General features: G+C 41.2%; 2 protein-coding genes and 1 long non-coding RNA gene across 4 annotated transcripts; 2 read left to right on the forward strand and 1 right to left on the reverse strand.

Moving 5' to 3' along the window:
* Window positions 1-304: 304 nt before the first annotated feature.
* LOC120823770 (uncharacterized) lies at window positions 305-1674 on the reverse strand. Its single transcript, XR_005712877.2, has 2 exons — window positions 1413-1674; window positions 305-724 (listed from the first exon to the last, which is right to left on the reverse strand). It is a non-coding gene; the product is annotated as an uncharacterized LOC120823770 (long non-coding RNA).
* A 2272-nt stretch (window positions 1675-3946) lies between these two features.
* Window positions 3947-14664, forward strand: rexo1 (REX1, RNA exonuclease 1 homolog). Of its 2 annotated transcripts, none has more exons than XM_040184590.2 (16): window positions 3947-4342; window positions 5119-6974; window positions 7078-7179; window positions 8074-8260; window positions 8386-8534; window positions 8755-8892; window positions 9102-9225; window positions 9442-9567; window positions 10346-10486; window positions 10577-10690; window positions 10830-10903; window positions 11041-11151; window positions 11382-11497; window positions 11662-11800; window positions 12280-12400; window positions 13571-14664. In XM_040184590.2, exons 1-16 carry the CDS (start codon window positions 4153-4155, stop codon window positions 13657-13659), a joined length of 3777 nt encoding a protein of 1258 aa, XP_040040524.2. In that variant the 5' UTR covers window positions 3947-4152; the 3' UTR covers window positions 13660-14664. The 2 variants fall into 2 exon arrangements, 1 of the variants encoding a protein (XP_040040524.2); XR_013468595.1 differs by having other exon boundaries at window positions 3990-4342; window positions 11670-11800.
* A 5963-nt stretch (window positions 14665-20627) lies between these two features.
* dmbx2 (diencephalon/mesencephalon homeobox 2) lies at window positions 20628-23796 on the forward strand. The gene is made up of 4 exons (XM_040184007.2): window positions 20628-20768; window positions 21419-21594; window positions 22422-22597; window positions 22888-23796. Exons 2-4 carry the CDS (start codon window positions 21426-21428, stop codon window positions 23278-23280), a joined length of 738 nt encoding a protein of 245 aa, XP_040039941.1. The 5' UTR covers window positions 20628-20768; window positions 21419-21425; the 3' UTR covers window positions 23281-23796.
* Window positions 23797-24475: the final 679 nt, after the last annotated feature.

Genomic DNA, 24475 nt, shown 5'->3' on the forward strand with positions numbered 1-24475 from the left:
TGCTGGGGGGTGGGAGGAGGAGGGCGCGGCGCTATTCACAGCTGCACAGGCCTGATCTTACAAGACTGATGCAACCTGCTGCAAGAGCCTCTTATGTGCCATCTCATGATCTGCCCACAACTACACAATGACTGAACGCCGGTGCGCCATTTCAACACTGCGTCAAGCTGGGATTCGCTTTTATGTGATTCAAATAAATCATAATGTATACAGTCAAAAAAACAAGACCATCAGGACCACCATTTGGCACTGTGTGTGTGAGCTTGATCTGTCAAGAAGGGATTATTTTTATTATACTGTGTCAGATTTATCAACTAGTTTAATTTTTTAAAATCGTATAAAACTCATTATGCACTTCAAAATTAAAACAAATCCTCAGTGTAGCAGAAACCAGCAAATATTTGGAATTTGTTTGATTACATCATTCAACAATTAATGATTTCTCAAAATGATACTTTGAGCTCAACTATCAATGTACTATTTTCTAAAACACATTGACATTTGATGTGTTATGTGTATGACATTTTTCTTTGCTGCCCCTAAAATGTAAATACAGAGAAAACACTGTCGATTGCATAATTTCTATTTCAACATTGCAGACGTCATGAGGCAGGAGGACATTAAGATGACGCAACTGCAGAGGATAGTCTGTACATGCAGATGGTTGAGTAGCTTCACATGCGTTTGCCTCCCTCCAGTGGAGATTTCTCACAGATGAGTCGCACTGCAAAGAGTAAATTGAAGACTATTCAGAATAATTCAGAGAGGAATAGATCAGCCTTGTGTGAGCCACAGATCATGGGATTTCAAGTCATGAGATTTTCTCAGATCCAAAAGGCAGTCAAAGTGAATTAGTCATGTACTGTGTACACAAAAAGCAATTCATAGAATGGGGATCTTCTCTTTGTGCCTTTTAAAAATGTAAAGTCATTATTGTATTATTTGAAACATTGTAATGTGAATTATATGTTTTACACTTTTGAACTATTGAGTTTTATTACTGAACTTTTAATTTCTTCACCAATGAAAAAGGAGTTATCAAAAGAAGATTATCGAATTATAATTTGATATAACAATAGGGATACTAATAAAATACCAGTGAAAGGAAAAGCGACAATACTTCGCACATAAAAAGAAAAATAATGCTGGACCAAAGCGTTACTGTAGTTTGTGTTCAAGCTTTAGCTAAAACATGATGAAATATTTCAAGGAATAGCTGAGACGGTTCAGCAGCTGCATCAATGATTAAGAGGATGCTTTGCTCAACGTGAATTGAACCCTCGAGTAGAACATTCAAGGGGAAGTTTACATTCTCGGTGCTTAGTCTTTCAGGGAACTTTCCAGGTTGATTTATTAAATTCTTGTAATGTCACACCATCTGGTCTAAATTAGTAATTAAGGGTTGAAGTTACCTCGTTTTGCTCTTCATCTCATCGTTTCACGAGATCGATACGTCGACCATCACGCGTGACCTGCTCATGCGCTGAGGTCAATTACAGTAAACAGAGTTTAACGTAAACGTGTAAGCTGCTATCCGTCCTGCAGCAGGATTCTCGCCCAGCAGACACCCTTATGCAGCAGGAGAGACACAGGTGTCCATAACGATGGCGACCTTCTGTCAAAGGGTGTCAGCGAGCCAGCCTGCACAATACCCTGAAGTATCGTTCATTCCATCATTTACACCTGTAGTTTTCCTATTGGTTGACATTTCAACATTAAATTAAATGGACCCTGTGATTTGATTAATGGATTACCATTGTTTCTGCTTTGAGATTTGCAGGTGTTTAATCTTTTAACACTTGACATAAAATTCTCTACAAATATGTTTTTTATTTAGAAAAATAATAGGCTACTTGCCGACCATGAAACTGTGATATCAGAAGTTGGGCTATCCAAAATATCTAATTAAGACTATATTTTGAGGAAATAATAATTCCCCAGGAAATCACTTTAAATCTAAAATAGTATTTTGGCATATTTTTGCGTTAGCAAATATTGTGTATACGTAATGCAAGCCTATGGATACATTTCAAGAGGCTATCTTTGTTCTTCGATTAAAAATAAATATTAATTGTATTGATGTTACATTGTAGAATAATACCAGAATAAAAATATCAAGCTTTATTAAACTGAAAAGAAAACAATTGCTAGTAGCAGAAAAAGCTGAACTACACCAATATTATTCAAACTCTTCTTCTTCTTCTTCTTCTTCTTCTTTTAGTTTACTGGCAGATCGCAACCAACTTAAAGGTGCATATACCGCCACCTACTGCACTGGAGTGTGAGGCCGGTCACGGCCTCCCTTCTATATCCTGTTGTACAGCCCCGTGTTCCTGAGAAAAAGAAATACTGCCTTCATTGCTGCCTCCTTCCCTTTTCCACCCCCAAGCACCCCACCTAAGTCCCAGCCCCGCTTCGTCTCCCTGACACTACCATACAACACCACCCTCTCCTTATCATACCTCCCACAGACAAACAGTACATGCTCAACCGTTTCCACCACCTCACATCTATCACACAAACCTGTGTCATGTTTTGCCACCACTCTCAGCGTGCCATTCAACCCTGTGTGATTATTCAAACTCATATATCAGCTGTTATTAAAAAGATAGTTATCAGTTCAATCATTTTAGGTATTTCTTGTTTTTAAACAACCTGACCTGAAAAAAGACAATTTAGTGTTCACTGGCTGAGATGCCAATCATTACATCACTGATTACCAGCACACCTGATGTTCATGAAGATCAGGCCTGTGCTCTAATTGCAACGCTTTGTTTGCTGTAAAGCACAAAAAGCCTGAGCGGGCGTGAGGCAGCGGTTTGGAAGGCAAGCTGGAGGTAGATATTGTGCAGCATTTTAAGAAGTGTTTGTTTAAATTTGTTTTTAGAACTAGCTTTCAGAACCTGTGTGATTTTCATCACAATGAATGAAGGTGATAAGGCTTGTTAAATGGATGCTTTATCAATCTTTAATTTTTTACCTGTTCACTGTGTCTATAAACTCGGTACAATTACTTGTTTAATGTTGAATGATTTGGAAATCAATGCTAATTAAAGCCAATTTACGAACCGCAAATTTCAAAGTTTTAATTTTAATTCAACATTTTAATTGTTTTTTTTTGCAGCTGTATTGGGCTAGTTGAGGCAAATCTAATGCATTTTGAAATTCTCAGCAACCGAAGGTAAGTTATGTCAGTAAACTGAAAAGTAAATAATATATTCAGTCATTTTGACTTTCCATAGTGTGGGGAAAAAGCACCGCTGACATTTTAACTGGTAACAATTTTTTTAATATAACATTTTCATTTGGTCTCATTAGTTCTTAAGATGTCTCAGTCTGTTTTATGGCCAGAGGTACGTTTGTAGTCTTTATGCAGTATTTTTCACCTCACTGATTATAAAACATTTTGCTAGGGTTCTAAAAGAAAATGTAAAGTTGTCGATTTACTTTTCTATGAATAAAGGAAAAAGACTAACGTGGGTGTCACTTAAATCTTAACGCAGTTGCTGTAATGTTAATAAAACACACCTGTCCTTTTCCTACTGACACCTCAAAAAAAAAGTTCCTGTGAAAGAGATCCAGACTGACTGCAAGGATTATGAGCTCTTCATCTGCTACAACTGCAAGACCAACCCCTTTCATTTATTGTTGTGAAATAAAACGCTGAAAAATGTGTCAGTCTTATTTTGCAACGCCGGCTAAGCCTTGACTTGAACAAAGGCCGTGTTGCCCACAGGCCTGTTCCGTTAATACGGATAATGAGCTAATGGTTAGTAAGATATCAGACCGATAACTGAGCATGTTCATTCATATGGCATTGGCTTTACAACATACCCTCATTGCATTACATGTTAATGATTTAACATAGAACACGACGTTTCTTTCGCTAGCTGTTGTTCGGTCAGGGGTCAAATTGAACAGCCGAACGTTACGTTCACATCCGGAAGGCTGAGATTACGTCCTCTGACGTAATGCAGAGCGACACGTCAGAAATCACGCGAGACTTCACACGCGAAAACCAATCCAACATGGCGACGTAGAGACTCTGTTATTGTTCCGTCGCCTCCTCAAGCTCCCGCTGTACGACTGAAATACCACGCAGGAAGCGCGTCGAGTGTGTTCACGCGGGCATGAGAGCGACACCGGGGGACAATGCTGAGATCCACCGGCTTTTTTCGAGGGATTGACTGCCCGTTTTACACGGAGTACATCGAAGGCAACGGAAGCAGAAATGGGTGTAACAGACCGTACTGCCACTTCAGGCACCGCCAGCAGAGACGCGCGTCCTGCGGAGCACCGGCGGATGTTAAAAGGCAAAAGGACCTTCACGCCTCGAAGAAAGGTGCTGAGTATTCTTCAACTGAACCCCGTCCATTCACCTGAATGCTTTATCTGTCGGCAGAGACCACGCGTGTGTGGATTGGCACGTCGCACTAACGGTGTGAAGGGAATTTGGGGGCAAAAAAAAACACTGCTTTATTTTAAAATGGTCCCCATGGTTAAGATGAACTGAGGTAATTAATAGAACGAAGTAACCGATGTATTGAGCCCACACGAGGAAGTGTCAAAGAAACAAAGCACAGTATTTAGAATGAGTACCTGGTACCACATTGTGAGCATGCTAACGCATGTTACATCCTAAACAGAACAGAACATACATGTAACATAACCAACGTAAATGAATGTGTATTCACACACGAGTTCCCTGTGCCCATCAGTCCGGTAGCAAAACCCTAATGTTTATTGGACTTGTGGCATCCAAACAAAACGCTTGGAAGAATGTTGACTCACTAGATGTTTGTATTGACGCTGTAGACATTTCTAACATTCATAGGTTGGATAATTCTAATATTATTCAGCCATGGAACATCTCAGCGTGCTGAAGTTGCATATTGTCGAGTATGTTCCTTGGATTGAGTGCCAAAAAGTAAAAATCCCAGAATCTAAACTTAAATTTAAAAGAGTCACTCTACCGAAATTCTTTATGTAAGGCTGCAGAAATTGAAATTGATGGAGGCCTTCTGTTACTAAATGGATCCTTTAGTAAGGTACAAATATTTGGGCCGACCGACCTACTAATAAGTTAACATTGGTACTTTCTTTCATGCATTCCTCTAGAACAAGGCTATGATCCCTTCAACCCAGAAGTGGTGAGACCCCAGGTGCAGGAGAATGGAAAGTCTCCTGACTCGGGGGACCTCAGCGGGGCCCTGGAAATGGTCAACAAGGCCATCGAGGAGGTCCGCGGCGAGGTGGAGAAGGAGAAAAGAAAGCTCTCTCGAATTGGGGATGAACCATATGATCCCAACGAGAGCAAAAAACGATCACTATCTAGTTCTGTTAAAAGGAAAGCACCACCTTCCCACATGGCGTATGACCCTGGGAGTTATCAGATGACATCTGGAGGTTATAACCCCCCACCTGGCTGCAGTAAGTATACCTTGGATTCAGACCACCACGGAAAAAATAGTAACTCCATGGAATATGTTCCTACTACGAGGAGGAAGCTGTTATCTCGGACACAAACGCATCCACCCCCGTCTCCTCCCACCAGTCCAAAGTACAGCACATCTTCCTCTAAATGTAAATACACAGTGGATAATTCAAAACCATCTACAGACATGGAGTACGATCCAATGTCTAACTACTCGGCAGGAATTGCAGCAAAAAGGAAGAAGGATCGGGACGCACAGGCTTCTAAGACGGAGTTGAGAAAGAAGCACAAACTGTCGGATAGGTCAGACGAGGAGTATGTTGTCGCTTTGAGAAAAACTCCGCAGCCGCCTGTAGACTCCAAAAAGTACACTATCTCTGAGTCTGATGGGGAAAGCTCTGGAACAGAGTACCGACCCACTTTGCTTAGTAATCTCCAGCAGAAAAAAAGCAATAGTGGGTCCCTTTGGGGTGCTTTGGGGAAGGAGAGGGATGGGAGAGAAAGTAACCTTAAAGCACTGACACAAAGAAATAAAGAGGACATGGACTCAGACTTCCAGGAAGAGGTGAAAGAGGAGGACGGTTTAGAGAAAAAGAAGGTGGTTAGTCAAACTAGTTCCAAGAAAGGTGGCAAATCTGAGAAAGTGCATAAACTTGGAAAAGAAGCAAACAAATCAACTGACAGAAAGAGTAGTAGCAGCAGCAGCAGTAAAGACAAAGGGTCAATTCAGAGCTCAACCCAGGACAATGCAAAGAAGGAGAACAAGAGTCATGGACAAAGAGACAATAGCACAAACACAACTACGGTTAAGACACTTGCTAAAGTTCAGAGGGAAGGCAGAGACAAAAAGAGAAGTGATGATCAGGTCAAAGCTGTGGAAAAATGCAAAACGGTCTCGAGTAAACGAGTTCGAGTTACAGAAAATGGTTCCGGGGAAAGCAAGAAACTCAAGGTATTTGAAAAGGAACAAAGCAAGTGCAAGGACCCCCAACACAAAAATGGTCAACTTCATAGCAGTAAAAGAGAAAAGGATGCAAAGAAAGTTAATAAAGGCAGTTTAAGTGGTGGGAGCAGCAGCAGCAGTTCCATTAAAGGGAGTAAAGACAAGGTGAAGCCAAACATAAGCTCACCAAATAGGAAAAGGCGCGAAGAGAAACGGCGAAGTCTGAGTCTTAGCCATGCGGATCTCTTTGGGGATGAGAGCCCAGAGGAGGTTGAACCGATGGTGGTGGATGATGATGACGATGACGACGACGACGACGATGATGACGAAGAAGTGCTGGTGAGGAAGTCTGCTGATGCTTTGAAGAGGGGCCGTCTGAACAAGAGGAAAGTGTCCGAGCTGACTCCGTCTTCCTCCGACGACGAAGGGGTCCGCGGCGCGGAGGGCCACGGGGCAGGTAACGACGAGGTCACTATCAACTTCTCTAGTTACCAGGACGATCTGGACTTCGACTCCGACCCCATGGAGGAGTGTTTGCGGATCTTCAATGAATCCAAGGACGTGAAGACAGAAGACAAGGGAAGGCAAACTAAACAGGTATTTCTGTCTTGCCAAGTTGTTTTGATCATTTTACCAAACGGTATGTGTTGTTACTCTGTCACATGCACACAGGCCAGTGAAACATGTTGTGCCCGTTTAGCCCTCTAGGCATTCGGACGACGAGAGAAGCACAGAGAGCACTTTAACCACCCTCTTTCCCGGTCAAAAGAAGAGAGTCTCCCATTTTGTTGCCAAAGGAAGTGTGAGTTTTACCTGATCTCTCTTTGTTCTTTGGTGCGGTCATGAAGTCACAACATATGCTTTCACCACAGTATACAGCAATCAATGACCCCATTATCAAAGGCTGTGAACGGAACAGAAATCGTTTTAAAGGAGTACGAACTTCACATGGGAATGTACAACATAAGGAATGTAAATAAGCTACGTTCAATTGTTAAAAAAACAATATTAAATGGTTGCACAGTACATGCTGTATTTTTTAAATGTTTAAAAAAAAAAAAGATATTTGGCTTTCTTTTGATGACACGCTTGGAATTTTCGGATTTGTTTGGGGGGAGCTTCATTTAAGCTGCAGTATATTTCTGTTTTGTTTTTGGTCAGGTCATTTTGAGGAATATACACAAGAGCTCAGGTTATTGATTGGAAACTGTCATTCTGTGTTTTTCTTAACTGATCATAAATTATATGTTAATTTGCCCTTATCATTATTGCAAACACAAACTTCTTAGTATTATATTTTATATTAACCAATTTAACTAAACATAGATGTAAAAATACAGCCTCCATTTAAACGGTAAATCAAACCTAAACATGCAACTTTTAACGTGTGCAGCCATGCATCACCAACTTTTTGCTAATATGCAGTTGTTTGTTCATATTATCATTTGAGAGTTGTGTGTTCCACAGGGAGGTAGCTGTCCTGTGGAAAGTACCGTTACTTCTTTCACTACTCAACTTGCACATTTCAGTTCCTTCATCCAAAACCACTTTGCAGTCATAGACCTATTTTTTAATCCTGGAAGCCAACGAATAACATTACTTAATCCTTGTCATTTCAGCTGCATAATTTACTGTATTAATAAAAAAAAAATGGAACTTTTACTATTTCACGTGCTTTTACTTTATTTTTAATCAGACTGACGCAGCGATTGTGGCACGACCGCACAAGAGACTCTCCGCCCAGGAGGTCTGCTACAAGCGTATGCAGATGGCTCAGCAGCAAGCAGCTCAGATGTCTGCTTCAGTCACCGTGGCCTCCTTTTCTGGAGAGAAGAAGAGAATAGCTCACCGCACCAACCCGCCGACAACATCTTCCAAAACAAGTACGAGTGGCTGCACGTTCTATGTTGGGGCAGGATAACTTCGGAAGGATGCTTAGCCAAAGTTGACCATCGCTTTCCTTTAATAATTTGATTGTTTAAGTAGAAAGTCACGTGTGTCTCCTCAGGTCCTGCAGATGTTAAACCAGCTGCCAGTCGAGTTTTATCCCCCAGCCAGACCCAGCATACCGTCAAGGCCCAAACCACCGCTGGCATCTTGCCCAAGACTATGTCGACCGTCACGCAGAAGAGGATGGCACACACACCCACCATGAAGGTATGCGCAGGGCACACGATCTGGTAAAGCTGCCCGCTGTTTTGTGTTTTTTTCCTGAATATTTGCTTTGTGTTGTCAAGTCTGCCCATCCCTCCCTTCATAGCCCCAACAGTGTCCTGCACAGGAGGGCTTTCTCTCTAAAGAGAGAAGTTTCCTGCAGCTGGAGATGGTTTATCGCTCCCATTCATTTGATGTCCTCTTTCTGTTTTGAACTTTTCAGAGTAGTTCACTGAAGCGCCCCGTCATCCCTATCGAGTTCGGGGCCAAGGTTCCCAACAACGTCCGCCAGCGCTACCTCACCACTTTCATAGATGAATGTGTCAAATTCTGCCCATCAGAGGACGTTGCCTTCCAGCTGGTAAGATTAACACCCTGTTCACCTGTGGACGGCTGTGTATTTTCTTCCGACCTGCCATACATAAACCTAGCCTAGCTTATGAAGCTTTTATACTGGTAGTTTGGAAAATGCTTCTTATGAAAGTGTCCTGTGAGGCTCCAGTCACACCCTGTCTTGAATGAAGGGGGGACATTGAATAAGAGCCTCAGTTGAACACGTTGTGGTTTCAGGCACTCGACGAGGAGAAACTGGTGTATGAGCGCAGCAGCAGTAAGAACATCTACCTCAACGTAGCGGTCAACGCTCTGAAGAAGCTGCGGAGCAAGAGCACCTCATGTCCATCGCCTGTCACGAGTACGCGCCTCCGGCCCCCGTGCAGTATACCTCATAGTACCTGCTCTTACTCAACACGTATACGACGCTTTCCTCAACAAGAACCTGCACACAACATTAAGGATGGCTGAAATGTGCCAGTAACTGCGTTCTGTGAAAGCCCTGCAGTTTTTTACTATGCGTGAGTTCAGCTGTATTTCTGTTGTAAGGTGTTTTCTTGTGTGTGATTCTCTGCAGAGAACCCAGGGTTAGTTGCCAACAAGAGGGCTCAGTCACACGAAGAGGTTCTTGGAGGTCGTCATGCTGCTACAACCAGTTTCACTGTCAACAGAATGGGTAAACAGCTGGAAGAGAAACTCACTGGTACGTTTTCAGGAGTGAGTCAGTGTTTTCAGTTCTCCTTCTCTAAAGCTGTTATGGACGTATTTCTTCAACATATTTTTCTCTTTCCATTTTTCTCTCATTCTTTTTTTTTTCTTCAGTCCCTTGATGAAATATAAATATAAAACACTGAAATAACTGTTATTGTTGGTGATGTGTCAAAACACTGAAGCTGTTAAAATAACATAACATGTGACAATCTGTAGGTCCTGATTACAAGAGAAAGGTCAGAGGGAACATTCAAGACTGTAGTAATGCTGAAAAGGGAAATGCTACTAATCTAAGACAATTCCCATTTTTATATCATAAATAATCCATAATTAGGTGGTGATAGGTTGCTTGGTCAACTGAAAATTCTAAATATTATTGTAGTGGGCGTAGCGGACGGAGTCAAGGTTATAACTTGATAACAACGATGAATAACCCACAGCGCTCTTTAACAGAGTAAAACACCACAACACAACCGTTTGTGATATATTAATAATTGTACATTTATAAAATGACACTGCTGTCGTCCCCCCTTTTCGGCGTCAATGAATGAATGTGTTTTTACCGAGATGCCGCCAGAATCATACAAAATACCGTTATGACTTTTTGGCCACAGCGCCCAGCCCTAACATGTACTGTACTTGCCACATGCATAAGTACTTTGTTCTCTTTTCATCTCCTTTGTGTGTTTATGCACCCTTGCAGTGTCAGTTTTAACACCTCATTGTACATAAACAGCTTTAGCTTAACTCGCTGCGGTGTCTCGCTGTAGGAGCCACACTGTACAGGAAGCTGCAGGCGTACTTGATGACGGAGGAGCAGCTCCAGGAGCACGGATACCCGAGAACCAATCCTGAGGTTTCCGGCAAAGCTGTCATCTATAACCTCCCAGAGAAAAAGGCCACCTCAGACCGTGAGTGACCTTCACCTCGCCTGGAACTAATACGAAATCATGTCAACAATTATTTGACTCTCAGCTGACACTGTGTAATGTTTTTTCCAGCGTTGAACAAGATATGCTGTCGATGTGGAGCTGAGTATAAGATCAACGTCAATGGCAACTGTGTACGGAAAGAGGAATGTAGCTTTCATTGGGGACGGCTGCGCAGAAGTAAAGGTGCGTTTGTTTGCCTTTTTGATGATATTATGAAAGCACATTTTTTTTCTTCTTTTAATTAATGCTGCCATATTCCCTCTACTTTCCTCAACTTTTATTTACCTCGGTCCTCCTTGTTCTTCCCTGGTTTCTCTGTCAGGCGCCGGAGGATGGGAGACCAACTACAGCTGCTGCGCTGCGGCTGTCGGTGCTCCGGGTTGCCAAGTTTGCAAGGTATCATTCTTTTCAAACAGTCTTTAGTTTACCTTCTTCACAAGTTAAAAGCCAAATGGACTGTATGGACTGTCATGACCTATTGGGCTAATGTAGGCTTATTATCTCAACATCCCCAAACATTTTCTGTTCCACAGCAACATGTTCAGGACGGGCGTAAAGAGACTTTCGATGGCTACGTCACTACGTTTAGTAAAGCTCTACCACCAGATGGCAACGGAGGGGTGTTTGCTTTGGACTGTGAGATGGTGAGCCAGACAGGTTTTTACTTGCTGAATGCAAACTTAGGCCTTTGTTTACTATATCGTGTGCGTGTTTGAATCGAGAATTCATTTATTAAAGGCGAGTGTGATAAGAATGAGACTGGGAGAGACTCCGTGCTTATGAGTCAAAATAAAACTAAAATAAAAAGTTGTCACTGTCACTATATTTTCTAGGCTTAGTCCCAATAACTGTTGTTTTCTCTCCCCTGAAACAGTGTTACACGAAGCAGGGCCTGGAGCTGACCAGGGTGACTGTCATCGACTCCCAGTTGAAAGTCATCTACGATACATTTGTGAAACCCGAAAGCAAAGTGGTCGATTACAACACGCGGTGAGTTTGTCTCTCAGGCTCTACGCCACGTGGGTCGCGTCCGTCATTGGATTTAACTGCCGGCGTTTAAGTTGTCGGCTGTACGTCTGTCTTAAATGTGTCTTTGAAAGGGTCACAGTGTTTTAAACGCAGTATGTACTGCAAATCTCAAATGTAATTCTCAGATTTTCAGGTGTGACGGAGGAGGACTTGGAGAGCGCCACCATCACTCTGAGGGACGTTCAGGCCGTGCTGCTCAGCATGTTCAGTGCTGAATCCATCCTCATAGGACACAGTCTGGAGAGCGATCTCCTCGCTCTCAAGGTATCGAGGCCCCTCATTGATCTGCAAGATATTTTATTGAAATGATGAATTCACTGGCAGCTTTTGCAACATTGTGAGTTATTCCTCTGGTGACAAATTAGTTTTATTTAAATTGTTTAAATCTCGGCTTGATTCATACTTAAGTATGTGTTATAAAAAATAGATGGATTGGATTCAACTTAATTGTCATTCCACATTAAACAAGTACTGACACAACAAAAATGTAGATTAGCACCAGTGCAAATAATCAGGCAAAATAATTCACGCCATTAACAAAACCTCATTTAGTAGCTTTTGTGTACAATTACAGCTGAAACTCAAGGATCTTATAACTACAACATTCTTGTTTTCAAAGGAAGAAAGGTTGTGTGTTTGTTTTTGTTTTTTATCTACATTTGTAGGCCTAGATGCTGTGTTTCCGCAGCCTAGTGTGCGGAAATAAAAGAAAACCTCTTGATGTAAACCTCTCTTGCCTCCAGCTAATCCACAGTTCAGTCATCGACACCGCCATCGTGTTCCCGCACCGCATCGGCTTGCCCTACAAGCGCGCCTTGAGGAACCTGATGGCCGAACACCTTAAACGCATCATCCAGGACAACGGTGGGGAAATCGCACAGAGCTTGCAGAAGTGGTTATGTTGCTTTTTAAAGACTATTTTCCATTAGTTTTTGTGATGACATAACAAAAAAGTTTGTCTAGTTCAAACATCTAATGCGTGTTCCTTCATATTTTGTAATGAATACTCTTCATGTGCATAGGTGCTCTGACTAGTGAGGTTCATCAACTAATGTGTATCAATATTTCATGAATGATCAAATTTGTAGGATTTCAAATAAGTAAACTGGGAAGTGAGAACAATTAATCAGAAACTATTTAAGCCCAATATTGTGCATTATTGATATTGGGTTATTTGTGTTGTTTGTGTCTTTATCAGCCACACTGCACACTTCCATAATCCCCCGTCACATGAACATGGCCCCAATTACACAACCGGACCCCTGACCAGCATGATCACATAATCTCTGTAATCGACTCATCACATTGGTTCATCTTTTGCTGTTTGAATGCAATCAGTCAACAGCTCTACATCTTCATGTGTACAGCACATTTCTTTTTAGCATCGCCCACAGATTCAGACGAGTCTTATTAATATAAATAAGTTTCAAAAGATTAAGTCAAAATAATGTTAGGTTTCACGTGTGTAGCCCAATGTCTTAATGGGCTTTATAGAGCTGCAGTGGATTCAAAAGCTTTATGCCCCAAATAAAAAATGGTGAAACAAGGGGAAATTCAAAGAGCGATACCTGTTCATTTGAATGCGTGGGGCTACTGTGGGGCTTTTAAGGAACATGACAGTAGAAAGTTGTCATAGTAAGCATGGAAGACTTAACAGTAGGATTCTCCCAGGCCAGTGATAGTAATATAGTAAATATCATAGCAGTGAACGCCACTGAAGTTGCACTGCAGTTCCTCCGTATCACCAGCAGGTGTCGTCATGCAACAACATTGTAAAAAACCCAACTTTCGTTCGACTGATTGAATTGTCTCAACGTTTTAAAAAGTATTGTTCCTCCGTCACTCCTCTTGATGAGTTTCTGAGATATTACGGTCTGGTTAGGACACTTCCATGCTTAGGATGAGTTGCAGAATGCAGAAGTCAAATTTAATGTTTGTTTCTGTTCCTATTGGATTATCCTTGTTGTATACATTTTAAATTCACCGCCTCTGTATTTGGCTACAACAACAATCATTTTCTCCTTGTGTTTTCAGTGGAGGGCCACGACTCGAGTGAAGACGCGTGTGCCTGCATGGAGCTCATGTTCTGGAAGATCAAGGAGGATGCAAAGGTGAAAAGATGACCTCTGACCCCTCTGCTCAACTTTCCTCAGTTCAACTTGCAGTCTTGATGTTGGTGTCAGGGGGACAGATGTTCAGGGGGCCTGTCCCCGCTCTCACAGAGTGACGGTCAGAGCGTCGGTGGGGGAGGAGGAGCTTGTTGCTGCCGACTTTACTTCACAGAGAACTGCCAGTCAAAGCAATAGGAGCTCAAAGTAACAGTTTTCATTTGACAATTTGTATTTCAGTTGTAAATAATGTTAGTTAATATGTACATGTGTTTATGTTGAGCAGTGTCTCTTTTAAAGCCTCAAACAATTGATGCATAAACCTTTTCTATAAAAGATCTACATGAGCGTCGGGGCATTGTCCGCTGAACGATGGTGATTAATATCATACCAAGCTGTGTCTTCAGCTTAATTTGCACTATAGAAATGCTTGTTTTCTGGGCACCTCACCTGTGCTTTAAAAGCATTCACTTATAATGGATAACACGTTACCTGTTCTTAGCTACACTTAAGTGCATTGATGTCTTAGTCTCTCGATCATTGCTGTGTAAAGGCACTTGTGTTTTTCACATTGCACCTTGTCACTGATCTCTGTTTAGCAAGTTAATTGTGTTGGTTGGCTCTCAAACCTGACTAATCCTATAATACTTGATCATATAAAAGGCACTCAGCAGAAATGTAAAGACTCTGCTTGCTACCTATTTGGTTTAGCTGATGGAATATTTCTCTGTATTTCATATATATAGATGTGTATATATATGAAATAGTGATACAATATCCAGTATCTCTGTGTCATGTGCACTGCATGGAATGAAACATTGTGATAGCAGGTATGAAGACAAAATGAAGTTGTTAACCCGTTGTCCCGGGTTAATTAGGGAGTACCAGCTAATCTCTGCTCTTTTATGTCGAAAATGACTGAGAAATACTTGACTCCTGTACATACTCCACATTTCCTTTTGTATTTGTTCAATTTTTGTTGTTAATCTTTTTTTTTTATATTAAAAGATATTAGACAAAGGTATGTTTCTCTGTGTTTATAATACAATATAATATAAGTGTATTTATTAAAGCACAGTACAATTTTGAGATATTTGTACTTCACTTCCATTTTATGCTGCTGCTCTACATTATCTCACTTCTTGTTATAGTTACTGGTTGCTTGGCTTGTTAATATTTTTAATCTATTTTCAGAATATTTGAACCGTGTTTTAGTTACAGATCCATTGTTGTTGTAAATCCATTTTAAGAGGGTTCAACTTAACGTAAATTCCACTGCTGCCTTTAAAAATGGGATTGAACTGAGCTCAGGTTGAATAAGTAGTTCAAAGGTGTCTCATGAGTTGTTAAGCTGTACAAGTAATTAACTACAAAAAAGACTGCAGAGCAACAACTAATGTAATGCAGTGCTCTGGTATGAAGTTAAAATGAATAAAACTTTACTTTTACTTTTGAAACGTACATAACATTTTGGCGTTGGCACCTTTTTTATTTGTGATGTCTTTTTTTTTTTTTTTTACACAGTTGTGTTGCTACTCTTTGCTCTAGTAAAATATCTGGCTACTTCCTCTGCTGCACAAATAGTTTTTGACAGTGTGACAGCGTTTTCTCAGTACAGTGCCGTGCCTCGTGCAGGCTATATGTCCCTTTCCAACAGCAGGTGCAGCTGCCGTAATTCTCCTTTCTTCAGCAGATGTGTAAATTGAGAAAAAATGGGAAAGAAATGCTAAACTGAGAGGCCCATCCTTTCTTCGGTGTGTTTGCCTGTTAAGCTCCTCCCGTCACATGTCAGTATGCATTTCCCCGGGCCGCGCCACGGACCCAGGTATTAAAAGAGCCAGTTAGCTGGGATCAATACCTACACAATGTTCCAGTGACAGAGAGGGGGGCTTCCTAGTGTTTATTGAGTGTTGCAGAGATTTTGAACATGTGGAGCAAAGCAGCTTAGAGGGGTCGTCTTCATTATCAAATTCGATCAGTGCCTCGCTTTCTCTCCCACCGTGATCACCTTTTGACTGGCGGGGGTCCTCAACCCACCCCATGCTGAGAGATGGAGGAGCTGCATTATCTCGGCAAAAAGCCAGAGCAAACAAACACTTCGGTGCCTGCAGAGGGGAGCAATCGGTCTATTGACTGATTAACCGTCCCGCTAAAGAAAATGAATGGGCAATTATTTTGATTATTGATTAGAAGCACATGGCTGCTACATCTTGTTATCTGTTTTTCTTTTGTCCGAGCATCATCTTTTAAAGATATTCAGTTCCTTATTACATATAACAAAAGTGAAACTGAAAACCCTTAAATTAAGGAAGCTGTAACCTGCAGATATCTTCCTTTTTGCTTTATTATGGACTCAAACAACTATCATAATAATTACCATTAAGTTGTCTGCCGATCTACTAATAGTTCATTTCAGCTATAGAGTTATTTTAGAAATGGTTACACAATCTGTTCTACCACCGTTCTACCATCTCTAAACAGCAAATCGGCAGCGCGGGAGAGATTAAAAAAACCATAACTCAAAACTCAAAATTATTAGTTGAAATAGACTGATGATCATCAATATATGCTATTTAAACCAGCACTAAAACGTGCTGTGATCATAGATTTATATAATCTATGTGTTTAAATGAGATTTATTTATAATCTTTACATTTAGTTAAAGAAATAATCAAGTCCTTTTTAATTAAATAAACCGCTCTATTTTTCCTTCTCTACCGAGATGTGAGCTAGGTAGCTTTTACAGTCTCTCATATGACAATTTATGCTGTCCTGATAATGGAAACTCGACATAATGTGTGTTCTCTTGAAATTAAAATCTGCGATACAATCGTCTGTCGACCCTTCCCAAGAACAATGATCAACTGACTCAAGATGGTTTGGAAAAGCTTTCTAAATGATCAAAATACTTCCCTTTGCCTGGAGTTGGGCCTGTATTTTTCATATTTAGTGTTCATACGTCCCTGTAGTTGAATTCTTCCCTCCTATCTCCCTTCTATCCTCATCCTCATTTGCTGAGACTTAAACCTAAATCTCCGTGTGCTGAGTTTGAATTATCACTGGTCCTCAGATGGTGCTCAGAAGGCTTTAACTGGGTCTGTTGTCTGTCTCTGTTGGTGTGAGTTCACCCCAGTCTGGCCCACGTTGTGTGCCCTTGACCCACAGCTCTCAGTCCCCTTCTCTTAAACATATAACACTCAACGCACAATTAGGAGTCTGATCTTTACTCAGTGCCTCGTATTGATCTCGTGGTGTCGCTGCTTGGCCACAAAGAAGATCATATGAGGTTAAAAGGAATGTAATAAGTATCCAGGTCTTATTAGAGTGTAATGCATCTCTGAGACTGCTTTTGATCAATAATATCAGACCAATGGATCGGTTTGTTCATATAAAATGATCCTCTCGTTTAAACTCTCTCATCCAGAGCCACACATGTGTGTGTATCTGTGTGTGTGTGTGTGTGTGTGTGTGTGTGTTTGCAGCTGGGTCAATGTCACTCTAAGCCCCGAGTGTGTCATAGCCGGTGTCAGGCCTCACAGCTTGATCCCGGGGCTTAAGAAGACCGATTGACCCGCCGCTCGCTCGCCTTGTCTCCCTCAGGTCAAAGGCCAGCCGGCCCCATCGATTCCCCCCCGACGAAGGAGCCTTGAGCTCTCCCCTCTTCGGTCCACATGCTCCCGTGCCGTCGCCCCTCAATTGTGTCCTGCATGCCGATCGATCCAGCCGTTGTGGGGGGGGGGGCTCTTCCTTTGAGATAGCTGACGAGTACAAAAGGTCCCCTCCTGATGGGCTCTTGTCAATACAAATTTCCACTATTGATAAGTAATTAAAGAAAGCTAGCTTGAACATAAGGGGAGGACTGCTTTCTGAAACATCTGTTAAACAGAAGATATTAACAAAAAACTCTTAGTGACAAGAAAGGAAGAAATGGACTCCCCCTCCGCCCTCAATTCAATTACTGTGTCACTCAAATTGCATTGATAAACCCACTTTAAATGAAAGAACTGGAGCTTTAAATGGCTCTTCCAATATGTGGCTATTCACAAGGGGCAAAGGAATTTACATCACATTTGTTCTACGAATGATCTGGTTTGAAAACGTAATCACTAATTTTAAGGCAAAAATGATAATAATAATTTCCATCTCTGCTTCTGGTACTGTCTTCTGCTCAATTTGTCTTCTTAAAATGTTTATACTTTTAACATTCTTAATGATTGGTAATACAAGTTGTTGTTGGAAGCTGCTTTTCCCTCAACGTTTGCAGTAATAAAATGTTGTTGCTCTTTAATGAATGTTTATCGGTTTCTTCCTGGTCACTAACGAAGCGTTTCTTTCTTCAACACTGCGGTTTTGAACAAAAAATGTAAAGATTTATTTTACAACAGGGTGACACATACGAGCTGTTACCAAACGATTTTAATCATTGTTAATGGAGGTGTCGCCTAGGATCAGATCTTATGCAACTCAGCCAATGTTTGCAGCAACACAGGAAATATGTGATACGCCTTCTGAACTTTAGCAACTTTGTGTTATTTTCCATCAAGTGGGATGAAGACTGAATGTTTTGACATTCGCTCTTTTCTTACTGTAATTCTATCTCGCTGCGTGACAACAGTTATTAAACCTGCCGGTGAGACTGTTGGTGATGTGACTCAGCCTTTAGTCTTTTATTCACTGTAATCCACGCATGTGTAAGTGGATCCTCTAAGAGCAGGATAACTCCCTTTAAGCGGGTTTTTAACACTACAGGAGGGACTCGCATCCAGTAGCTTCTCGTTTACCTCTCGACCTAAGTCTTTAATGCAAAACACTGGTGATTAGACCCGCTGCACCCGAGCCCTGTTTTGAAACTTACTAAAAGAATATGATGTTACTAAAAGAATATGATGTTAGTGTCGTTCAGAGTCAGTCTGCACGTTCTGGATGGCAGGAGGCCGTTTAGCGTGAACCCTGGTAGTCTTGATGAGGTTCGAGGTGAAGCCCTGCCCGGCCCATAGAAAGGGGAAACGATCCAGAGAGGGGGGGGGGGGGGGGGGGGGGCGTTGAGTGAGTCAGTGGTGGCAGCTCTGGGATGGGGAGGGTCACACACAACCGCACTCTTTGTGTGCTTCTAATCCCCCCAGCCAACACAGCTTTGGCCAGGTTTCATCATGAAAGTGCCATGAAATAACTACTTTTTTTTTTTCTCTCCTCGCAGTAAATCTCCCCTAATCCTGTGGGCTGCGGAGACAAAGACCTCTGGGACCTAATCCTGGGGCTTTTAGTGGGGCTGAGGGGCTGGCCGACAGAGCCTCTTCTAAATGACTTATTTCTATCGGACACTAATATAGCTTGACAGCCAAGAACGGCGAAAGGAGGAGGAAAAGAAAATCGTGGAGAAAAAAAAGCACAAACATTTTGAGGTGTTTTGGAAGTCTGAGCAGTCTGAGAGGGGAGTTTTTGCAGAAATTGCAGAAATCGTCGAGACATCTCACATTGCAAAAATGATCTGTGTCTTTATGTCTTTATGAATGTTGTTGGATGAGAATGTGAAGGTTGAAATTGAACGAAAGGAAGCTCGGCTGTGCTTAATGATGTGCAACAAGTTGTGCTCACAGAAAAACAATCAGGGACTTTACTTTCCCATTTTAAACCAAAAACAGTTAGTAACTACAATCACATGTTGAATCAACTTCAAGACAATGTACTTTGAAACTAATAATTACACTCCTGTCTCCTCCATTTTTAAGTATGATGTAGTTGTCAAATTTGAAAGTGGTTCTTTATTGGGGAAGTTTTTCTCATCCAAATTGAAGATGTAAACGTTGATGTTGATGTGTGTTGTTGGACTTTATGGCCTTGGCCTGATCAGAAATCAGGGCTGGAAGAAGTAATGAGATATCTTCTATAATAGAAAATATTATTGACTATTATAATTATATTATTAATGCATTGAATATAATTTGTCTGAGAGCTTTTTTTTTAATCTTCAGAATGTAGCTGAGTAGAACTAAGTACCAACTTAAAAACTGTATTCAAGTCAAGTTTTTGAGTAACAATAACGTATGACCCCTTTCTGAAGTGTATATCTAAACATCTAGTAAATGGATTATAACTTTAAAAAAAGCTAAATACAGGTTGTTTAAACCTATTTAGAACTATACCTCAGAGGCTAATTTATAAACAGATGATGAGTAAAACAGTTCAAGTATTCTAAAGTAGAATTGTTATAGTTGTTAACAAATGAAACCGTGAACGCCCTGCGGCTGCATGCATACTGTGTAAATTAATGTTGTTTTGTTAAATACGAATGTTATGTAACTTTAGCCAATTGATTGTAGAAATTAGCAGTGGCGTGAGATAGAACACACAACCTAAAACCCGTATGGCCAAGTCATTTAGCCACTTTCCACCAATGCAGTATGGCTTCTAAAACGTACCAGGAGTCACTGAAGGTGACGGAAGGTGATGGAAGTGTTGATCACCAGCAGCTCGTTGGAAGTTTTCTTCCCTGCATTCTGTCCCTGGGAAGACTTCTGATTGAGCTCAGCTGGATTTGAAAGGAATAGTTCTCATTGAGGAGGTTCAGATTAACTTCACATGGTGACAGTTTATGGGCAAAATATGGTGCCTGTTAGCAAAACAAACCCTTGGAGAGAGAAAAAAAAACCCTGTGAAGGGAGACTGTCAAAGCCAGCGGTCTTGGAGAAAGAGGACTGAGAGCGAGAGCACAATCAAAGGCTGTTATTTTAATCTGGCCTGCCTCGGAGATTAGCCCACCGCATTGTTTTAATTGTTTTAACGGGAGGGAATGAAACGCTCGCTTATAGGGGGATCCTTGGCATAAATCTCTCAAGTTCAATAGTTTCAAAAACTTGAGCTCCTTGCAACCCCCATCGCTTCCCTCATCCCACCTAATCCCGGCTAATACCTTTCTTTCTATTGGCTAATGGCTGAGGGGAGCCTGGGTAAATGCTTCTTAAATTGTCGTGGGTGAGAATGGTTTCAGGGAATTAGATTGGTGTCGCGACAAAGAGCGCTGGTGTGCGAGGATTTAAGGGCCAGACTGGATCAGGAAATACTGGAGTACACAGCTCACCAGAGGCAGACTTCTGTGCACATTCGTTCCACGCTCCGGATCTCAGGTAAACAGCCAACGAACCGCCAACATTGGAGGTTTTCCTTTAGGGATTGTGCCTAAATTGTCTGATGGATATAAACGGAAGTAGATTTTGAGTTATAATGCCGATTTAATGGAGATACGGTTGTAGGTGTTGAAATGTAGTATTTTTGCAGATTAAAAAACCTCACCAGAAATTCAATAAAATTATGTTTTTTTAATTAAAATGTGGATTCTCCACCAATTGTTTATTGATTCATACAGCGATATTAAGTAATACAAATATTATTATCTGGACGGTGAATAAATATATGCCAAGGAATGAGAACGGCAGGTGAATACCTAATAATAATAATTCTAATTTAAAGAGCATTCAGGGTTATTGTTAGTCCCGTCAGTAATAACTCGTAGATGTGGAGATTGTTGGCTTCAAGTCAACATATTTATTTACTTATCAGCAGTAATTGCTTCCTAAATCGTACATTTGAGCTTAAGTCAAGTTATGTAGCATATTTCAGCAACAAGGCAATTCAAAGGGCTTTTACCCAAAATATGAAACGCATGTTTAGAATGTTTAATTTACTTTGCAATACGGTCGGTACACAAGTACATTCTAATGCTTTGCATATAAAAACACAACCTTCATTAAGTCAATACGTGTTTCCGCTTCCATAGATTGAATATGAATGCCATGAATTTCTGCGGGACGTCCAGCGGTGGTGGTGTGTACCCCCTGCACGGCGTTCCCTCCATGCTGTTTGACCTCCACCACCAGATGGCGGAGCAGTACCACGTTTACTCTGCAGCCTGCCCCACAGCACACACCCTGTCTGTGGCCGAGAGGCTGGCAGGTGGGTCGTCCTGGGCCTCAACTCTCCAGACAAACAGCTTAGTCTCCGGGGTTCAACATTATTTTCTATTTTTTTTCAGGAATTTGTTGCTAAAAATGTATGTGAATAATGAATAAAGTACCAGGATGTTGTGATTAGAAAAAAGGATGCCGGTCGCCGGTTGATGAATAGGGATAACAAAAAGTTTAATGAAAACTGATGTGGTGGGAAAGTAACTAATACATTTACTGAAGTAGCTCCGAAGAACAATACTGAGATGCTAATTTTCAGATACTTTAAACTTCTAGTCACTAATCAACCTGCTACTTTCTGGAGCTACTTGACAGATTACGGAGGTGTGTTTCGATTACAACACTTGTGTACTTTCTGAATGCACGACATTCACTTGTTACAGAGTATTTCTACACTCTAGTATTGCTCAAACTTCTTTTACCATTGCGGACTGCAGATAAAGATTTTGTATGTCATATTATATGTTTTAAAAGGATGTAGGTACACTATTAGCATTACAGAACTACTTACATATTAATGCATGTTGTTGCATTATGTTGTTGATAATTATCACGTGTAATGTAATATTTTTGTTTACTTGCTTACTATGAATTCATAGTTTTTATATTCACAGGAGCATGACAGAGAAGAAAATAACAAACCTCTTACATATGTCTAAAATCAGGTCAATTATTTACTGCATTGTTGATAAGAAAAAACAACAACATGGAAATATTGAGAACAAATACAAATGACATTCCTCTCACTCTTCTCATGAGAACTTACTGCTGACTACATCAAGGTGTTGACATTTTGTTTTCTTTCCGTCCTGCCAGAGCTCATTCTTGAGGCTCGATATGGGAACCAGCAGAAGCAGCGCCGCAGCCGAACAGCGTTCACGGTGTCGCAGCTGCAGGCTCTTGAGAAAGCTTTCCAGCAGACTCAGTACCCAGATGTCGGCATGAGAGAGAGGCTGGCTGTCTGCATCAACCTGCCCGAAGCTCGCATTCAGGTGAGGCCACGCTACCCCTAAACCCTGGCTGCAAAACCTGCTGAAAGCAACACTGGTGCTACTGACGAAGAACATTGAGCCGGCGATCATGGATTAAGCTGCATAGTCAGTACACCAAATATATGCATATTCTTGCACATTAAAACGGGTTTATTGTCGCAGATCCATCCATCTGTACGATGGCTTTTGTTTAAATCATTGTTTTCATTTTCATATCGGGATTGCCTCTAGATTTCTACCCATGTTCACAAAGGCCTGCCATGACCGTTTACCTTCTCCCTGCCATCCAGGTGTGGTTCAAGAACAGGAGGGCTAAGTTTCGTAAAGGTCAGAGGTGCTCCCCGCTCCCCAGAGACCAAAGTTCGGAGGAAGCAACACATTGCACCATGTTGGGACGGGAAGAGGTCCGGAGCGAAGACCAAAAGGACATAAGCACATCCCGTACTGACAGGAACACCCGTCCTCGTTTCTTCCCTCCACCTCGTGTGGGTAAAACGAGGGATGTTTACGCACCATCGGACTCTGATGTTTCACGGTGCCCCCTCAGACTTTGCTCTCCTCCACTTTTTCCCTTCATGACGGGGGAGCGCTACGGCCACCCTCATCACCAGCCAGCTGTTGGAGTGCTGTCCAACGAGCTGGCCCATTATACGGCAGCACAGTTCCACACTGGAAGTTACTAAAAACTGTAGCCTCTCCCCCCAGACGGCTTGTTCCAGTGGAGCTGTGCCACACCCTCACCTGGGGCTGCAAATGTAGCGTCGTCCTCCATCAGTCAGAGGTCTTGGCTCGTTGCGGACTCGGGTACACCTGAAGCAACCGTGTGTGGGAAAATACAAGAGGTAGAAGCACTTACTGCCTTGTTCCTGTAGACCTGACTACAGACAGAATGTGAATTTATTTAGAAAGCTTTATTGAATGTCTGAAGGGACGTAAAACTGATATAGGGTCTGCCTTAATTATTAACATCTACAGGTTGCTTTAAGTCAGCGAGTTTGCTTGAAAGAGGTTGTAATGTAATCCTCCGGAAGCAGCGTAAACACTATTTACAGATATAATTGTCTCTTTCAGCATTATTTCCATTTACACTGTCTAGTAGATACATAGTTATAATGATGGTAAAACTATTTGAGAGAAGTTCCTAATTGTAACCAGGCATTGCAACATGGAAATCTAAAATAAAATCAGTTGTAATTTTTTGTTGTTGTGGTAAATTACTTGATGATTCAGTTTTATCATCTATGAACAGCAGAATTAAGATGACTTAATAGCATGTTTTAATTTTTCATTCTGTAACATAATTTGATTTATTGAGTATACACACCGTCAGAAAACAGTAAAACAATGACCATTACAATTCCCCAAGCCTAAATAAACATATTCCAATTAAATTTTTGTCTTCGCAAAAGTCACATTTTATTCTATTTAATACTCCAACAGGAGATATTGTACCTTTTACTCCAATACATTTATTTTATGATTTTACTTAGCTGTTATTAAGCGCATTCAAAATATGAATGAAAAATATAATATAAAAATATAATCAACACATCAGTTATGATTCAATATCTTGAATTGAGAAAAACATTATTGATGCCCGAGGTTCACAAGTGGCAGCAATGTGAATAGTAGTTCAACTGTAGCCATGTCAACATTAAATGTATGTCCACATTAATGCATACATGTTATAATCCTCTCATACGATGAATGTAATTCTAAAATATGCTATGTACTCTGCATAACGAGTACTCTTTGGAGTACTTGAAGCCGATGGTACATAAAAGTTTGGATGGGTGACTTTTAGGCTCTATAGCATTTGATTGCCCATTCCATCCCAGCTGTTCTAAAATGGTGACAGCTGTCACACTTTTTAAAGTC

This window comes from Gasterosteus aculeatus, chromosome 8 (assembly GCF_964276395.1).
Source record: "Gasterosteus aculeatus chromosome 8, fGasAcu3.hap1.1, whole genome shotgun sequence".
Classification (NCBI taxonomy): Eukaryota; Metazoa; Chordata; class Actinopteri; order Perciformes; family Gasterosteidae; genus Gasterosteus; species Gasterosteus aculeatus.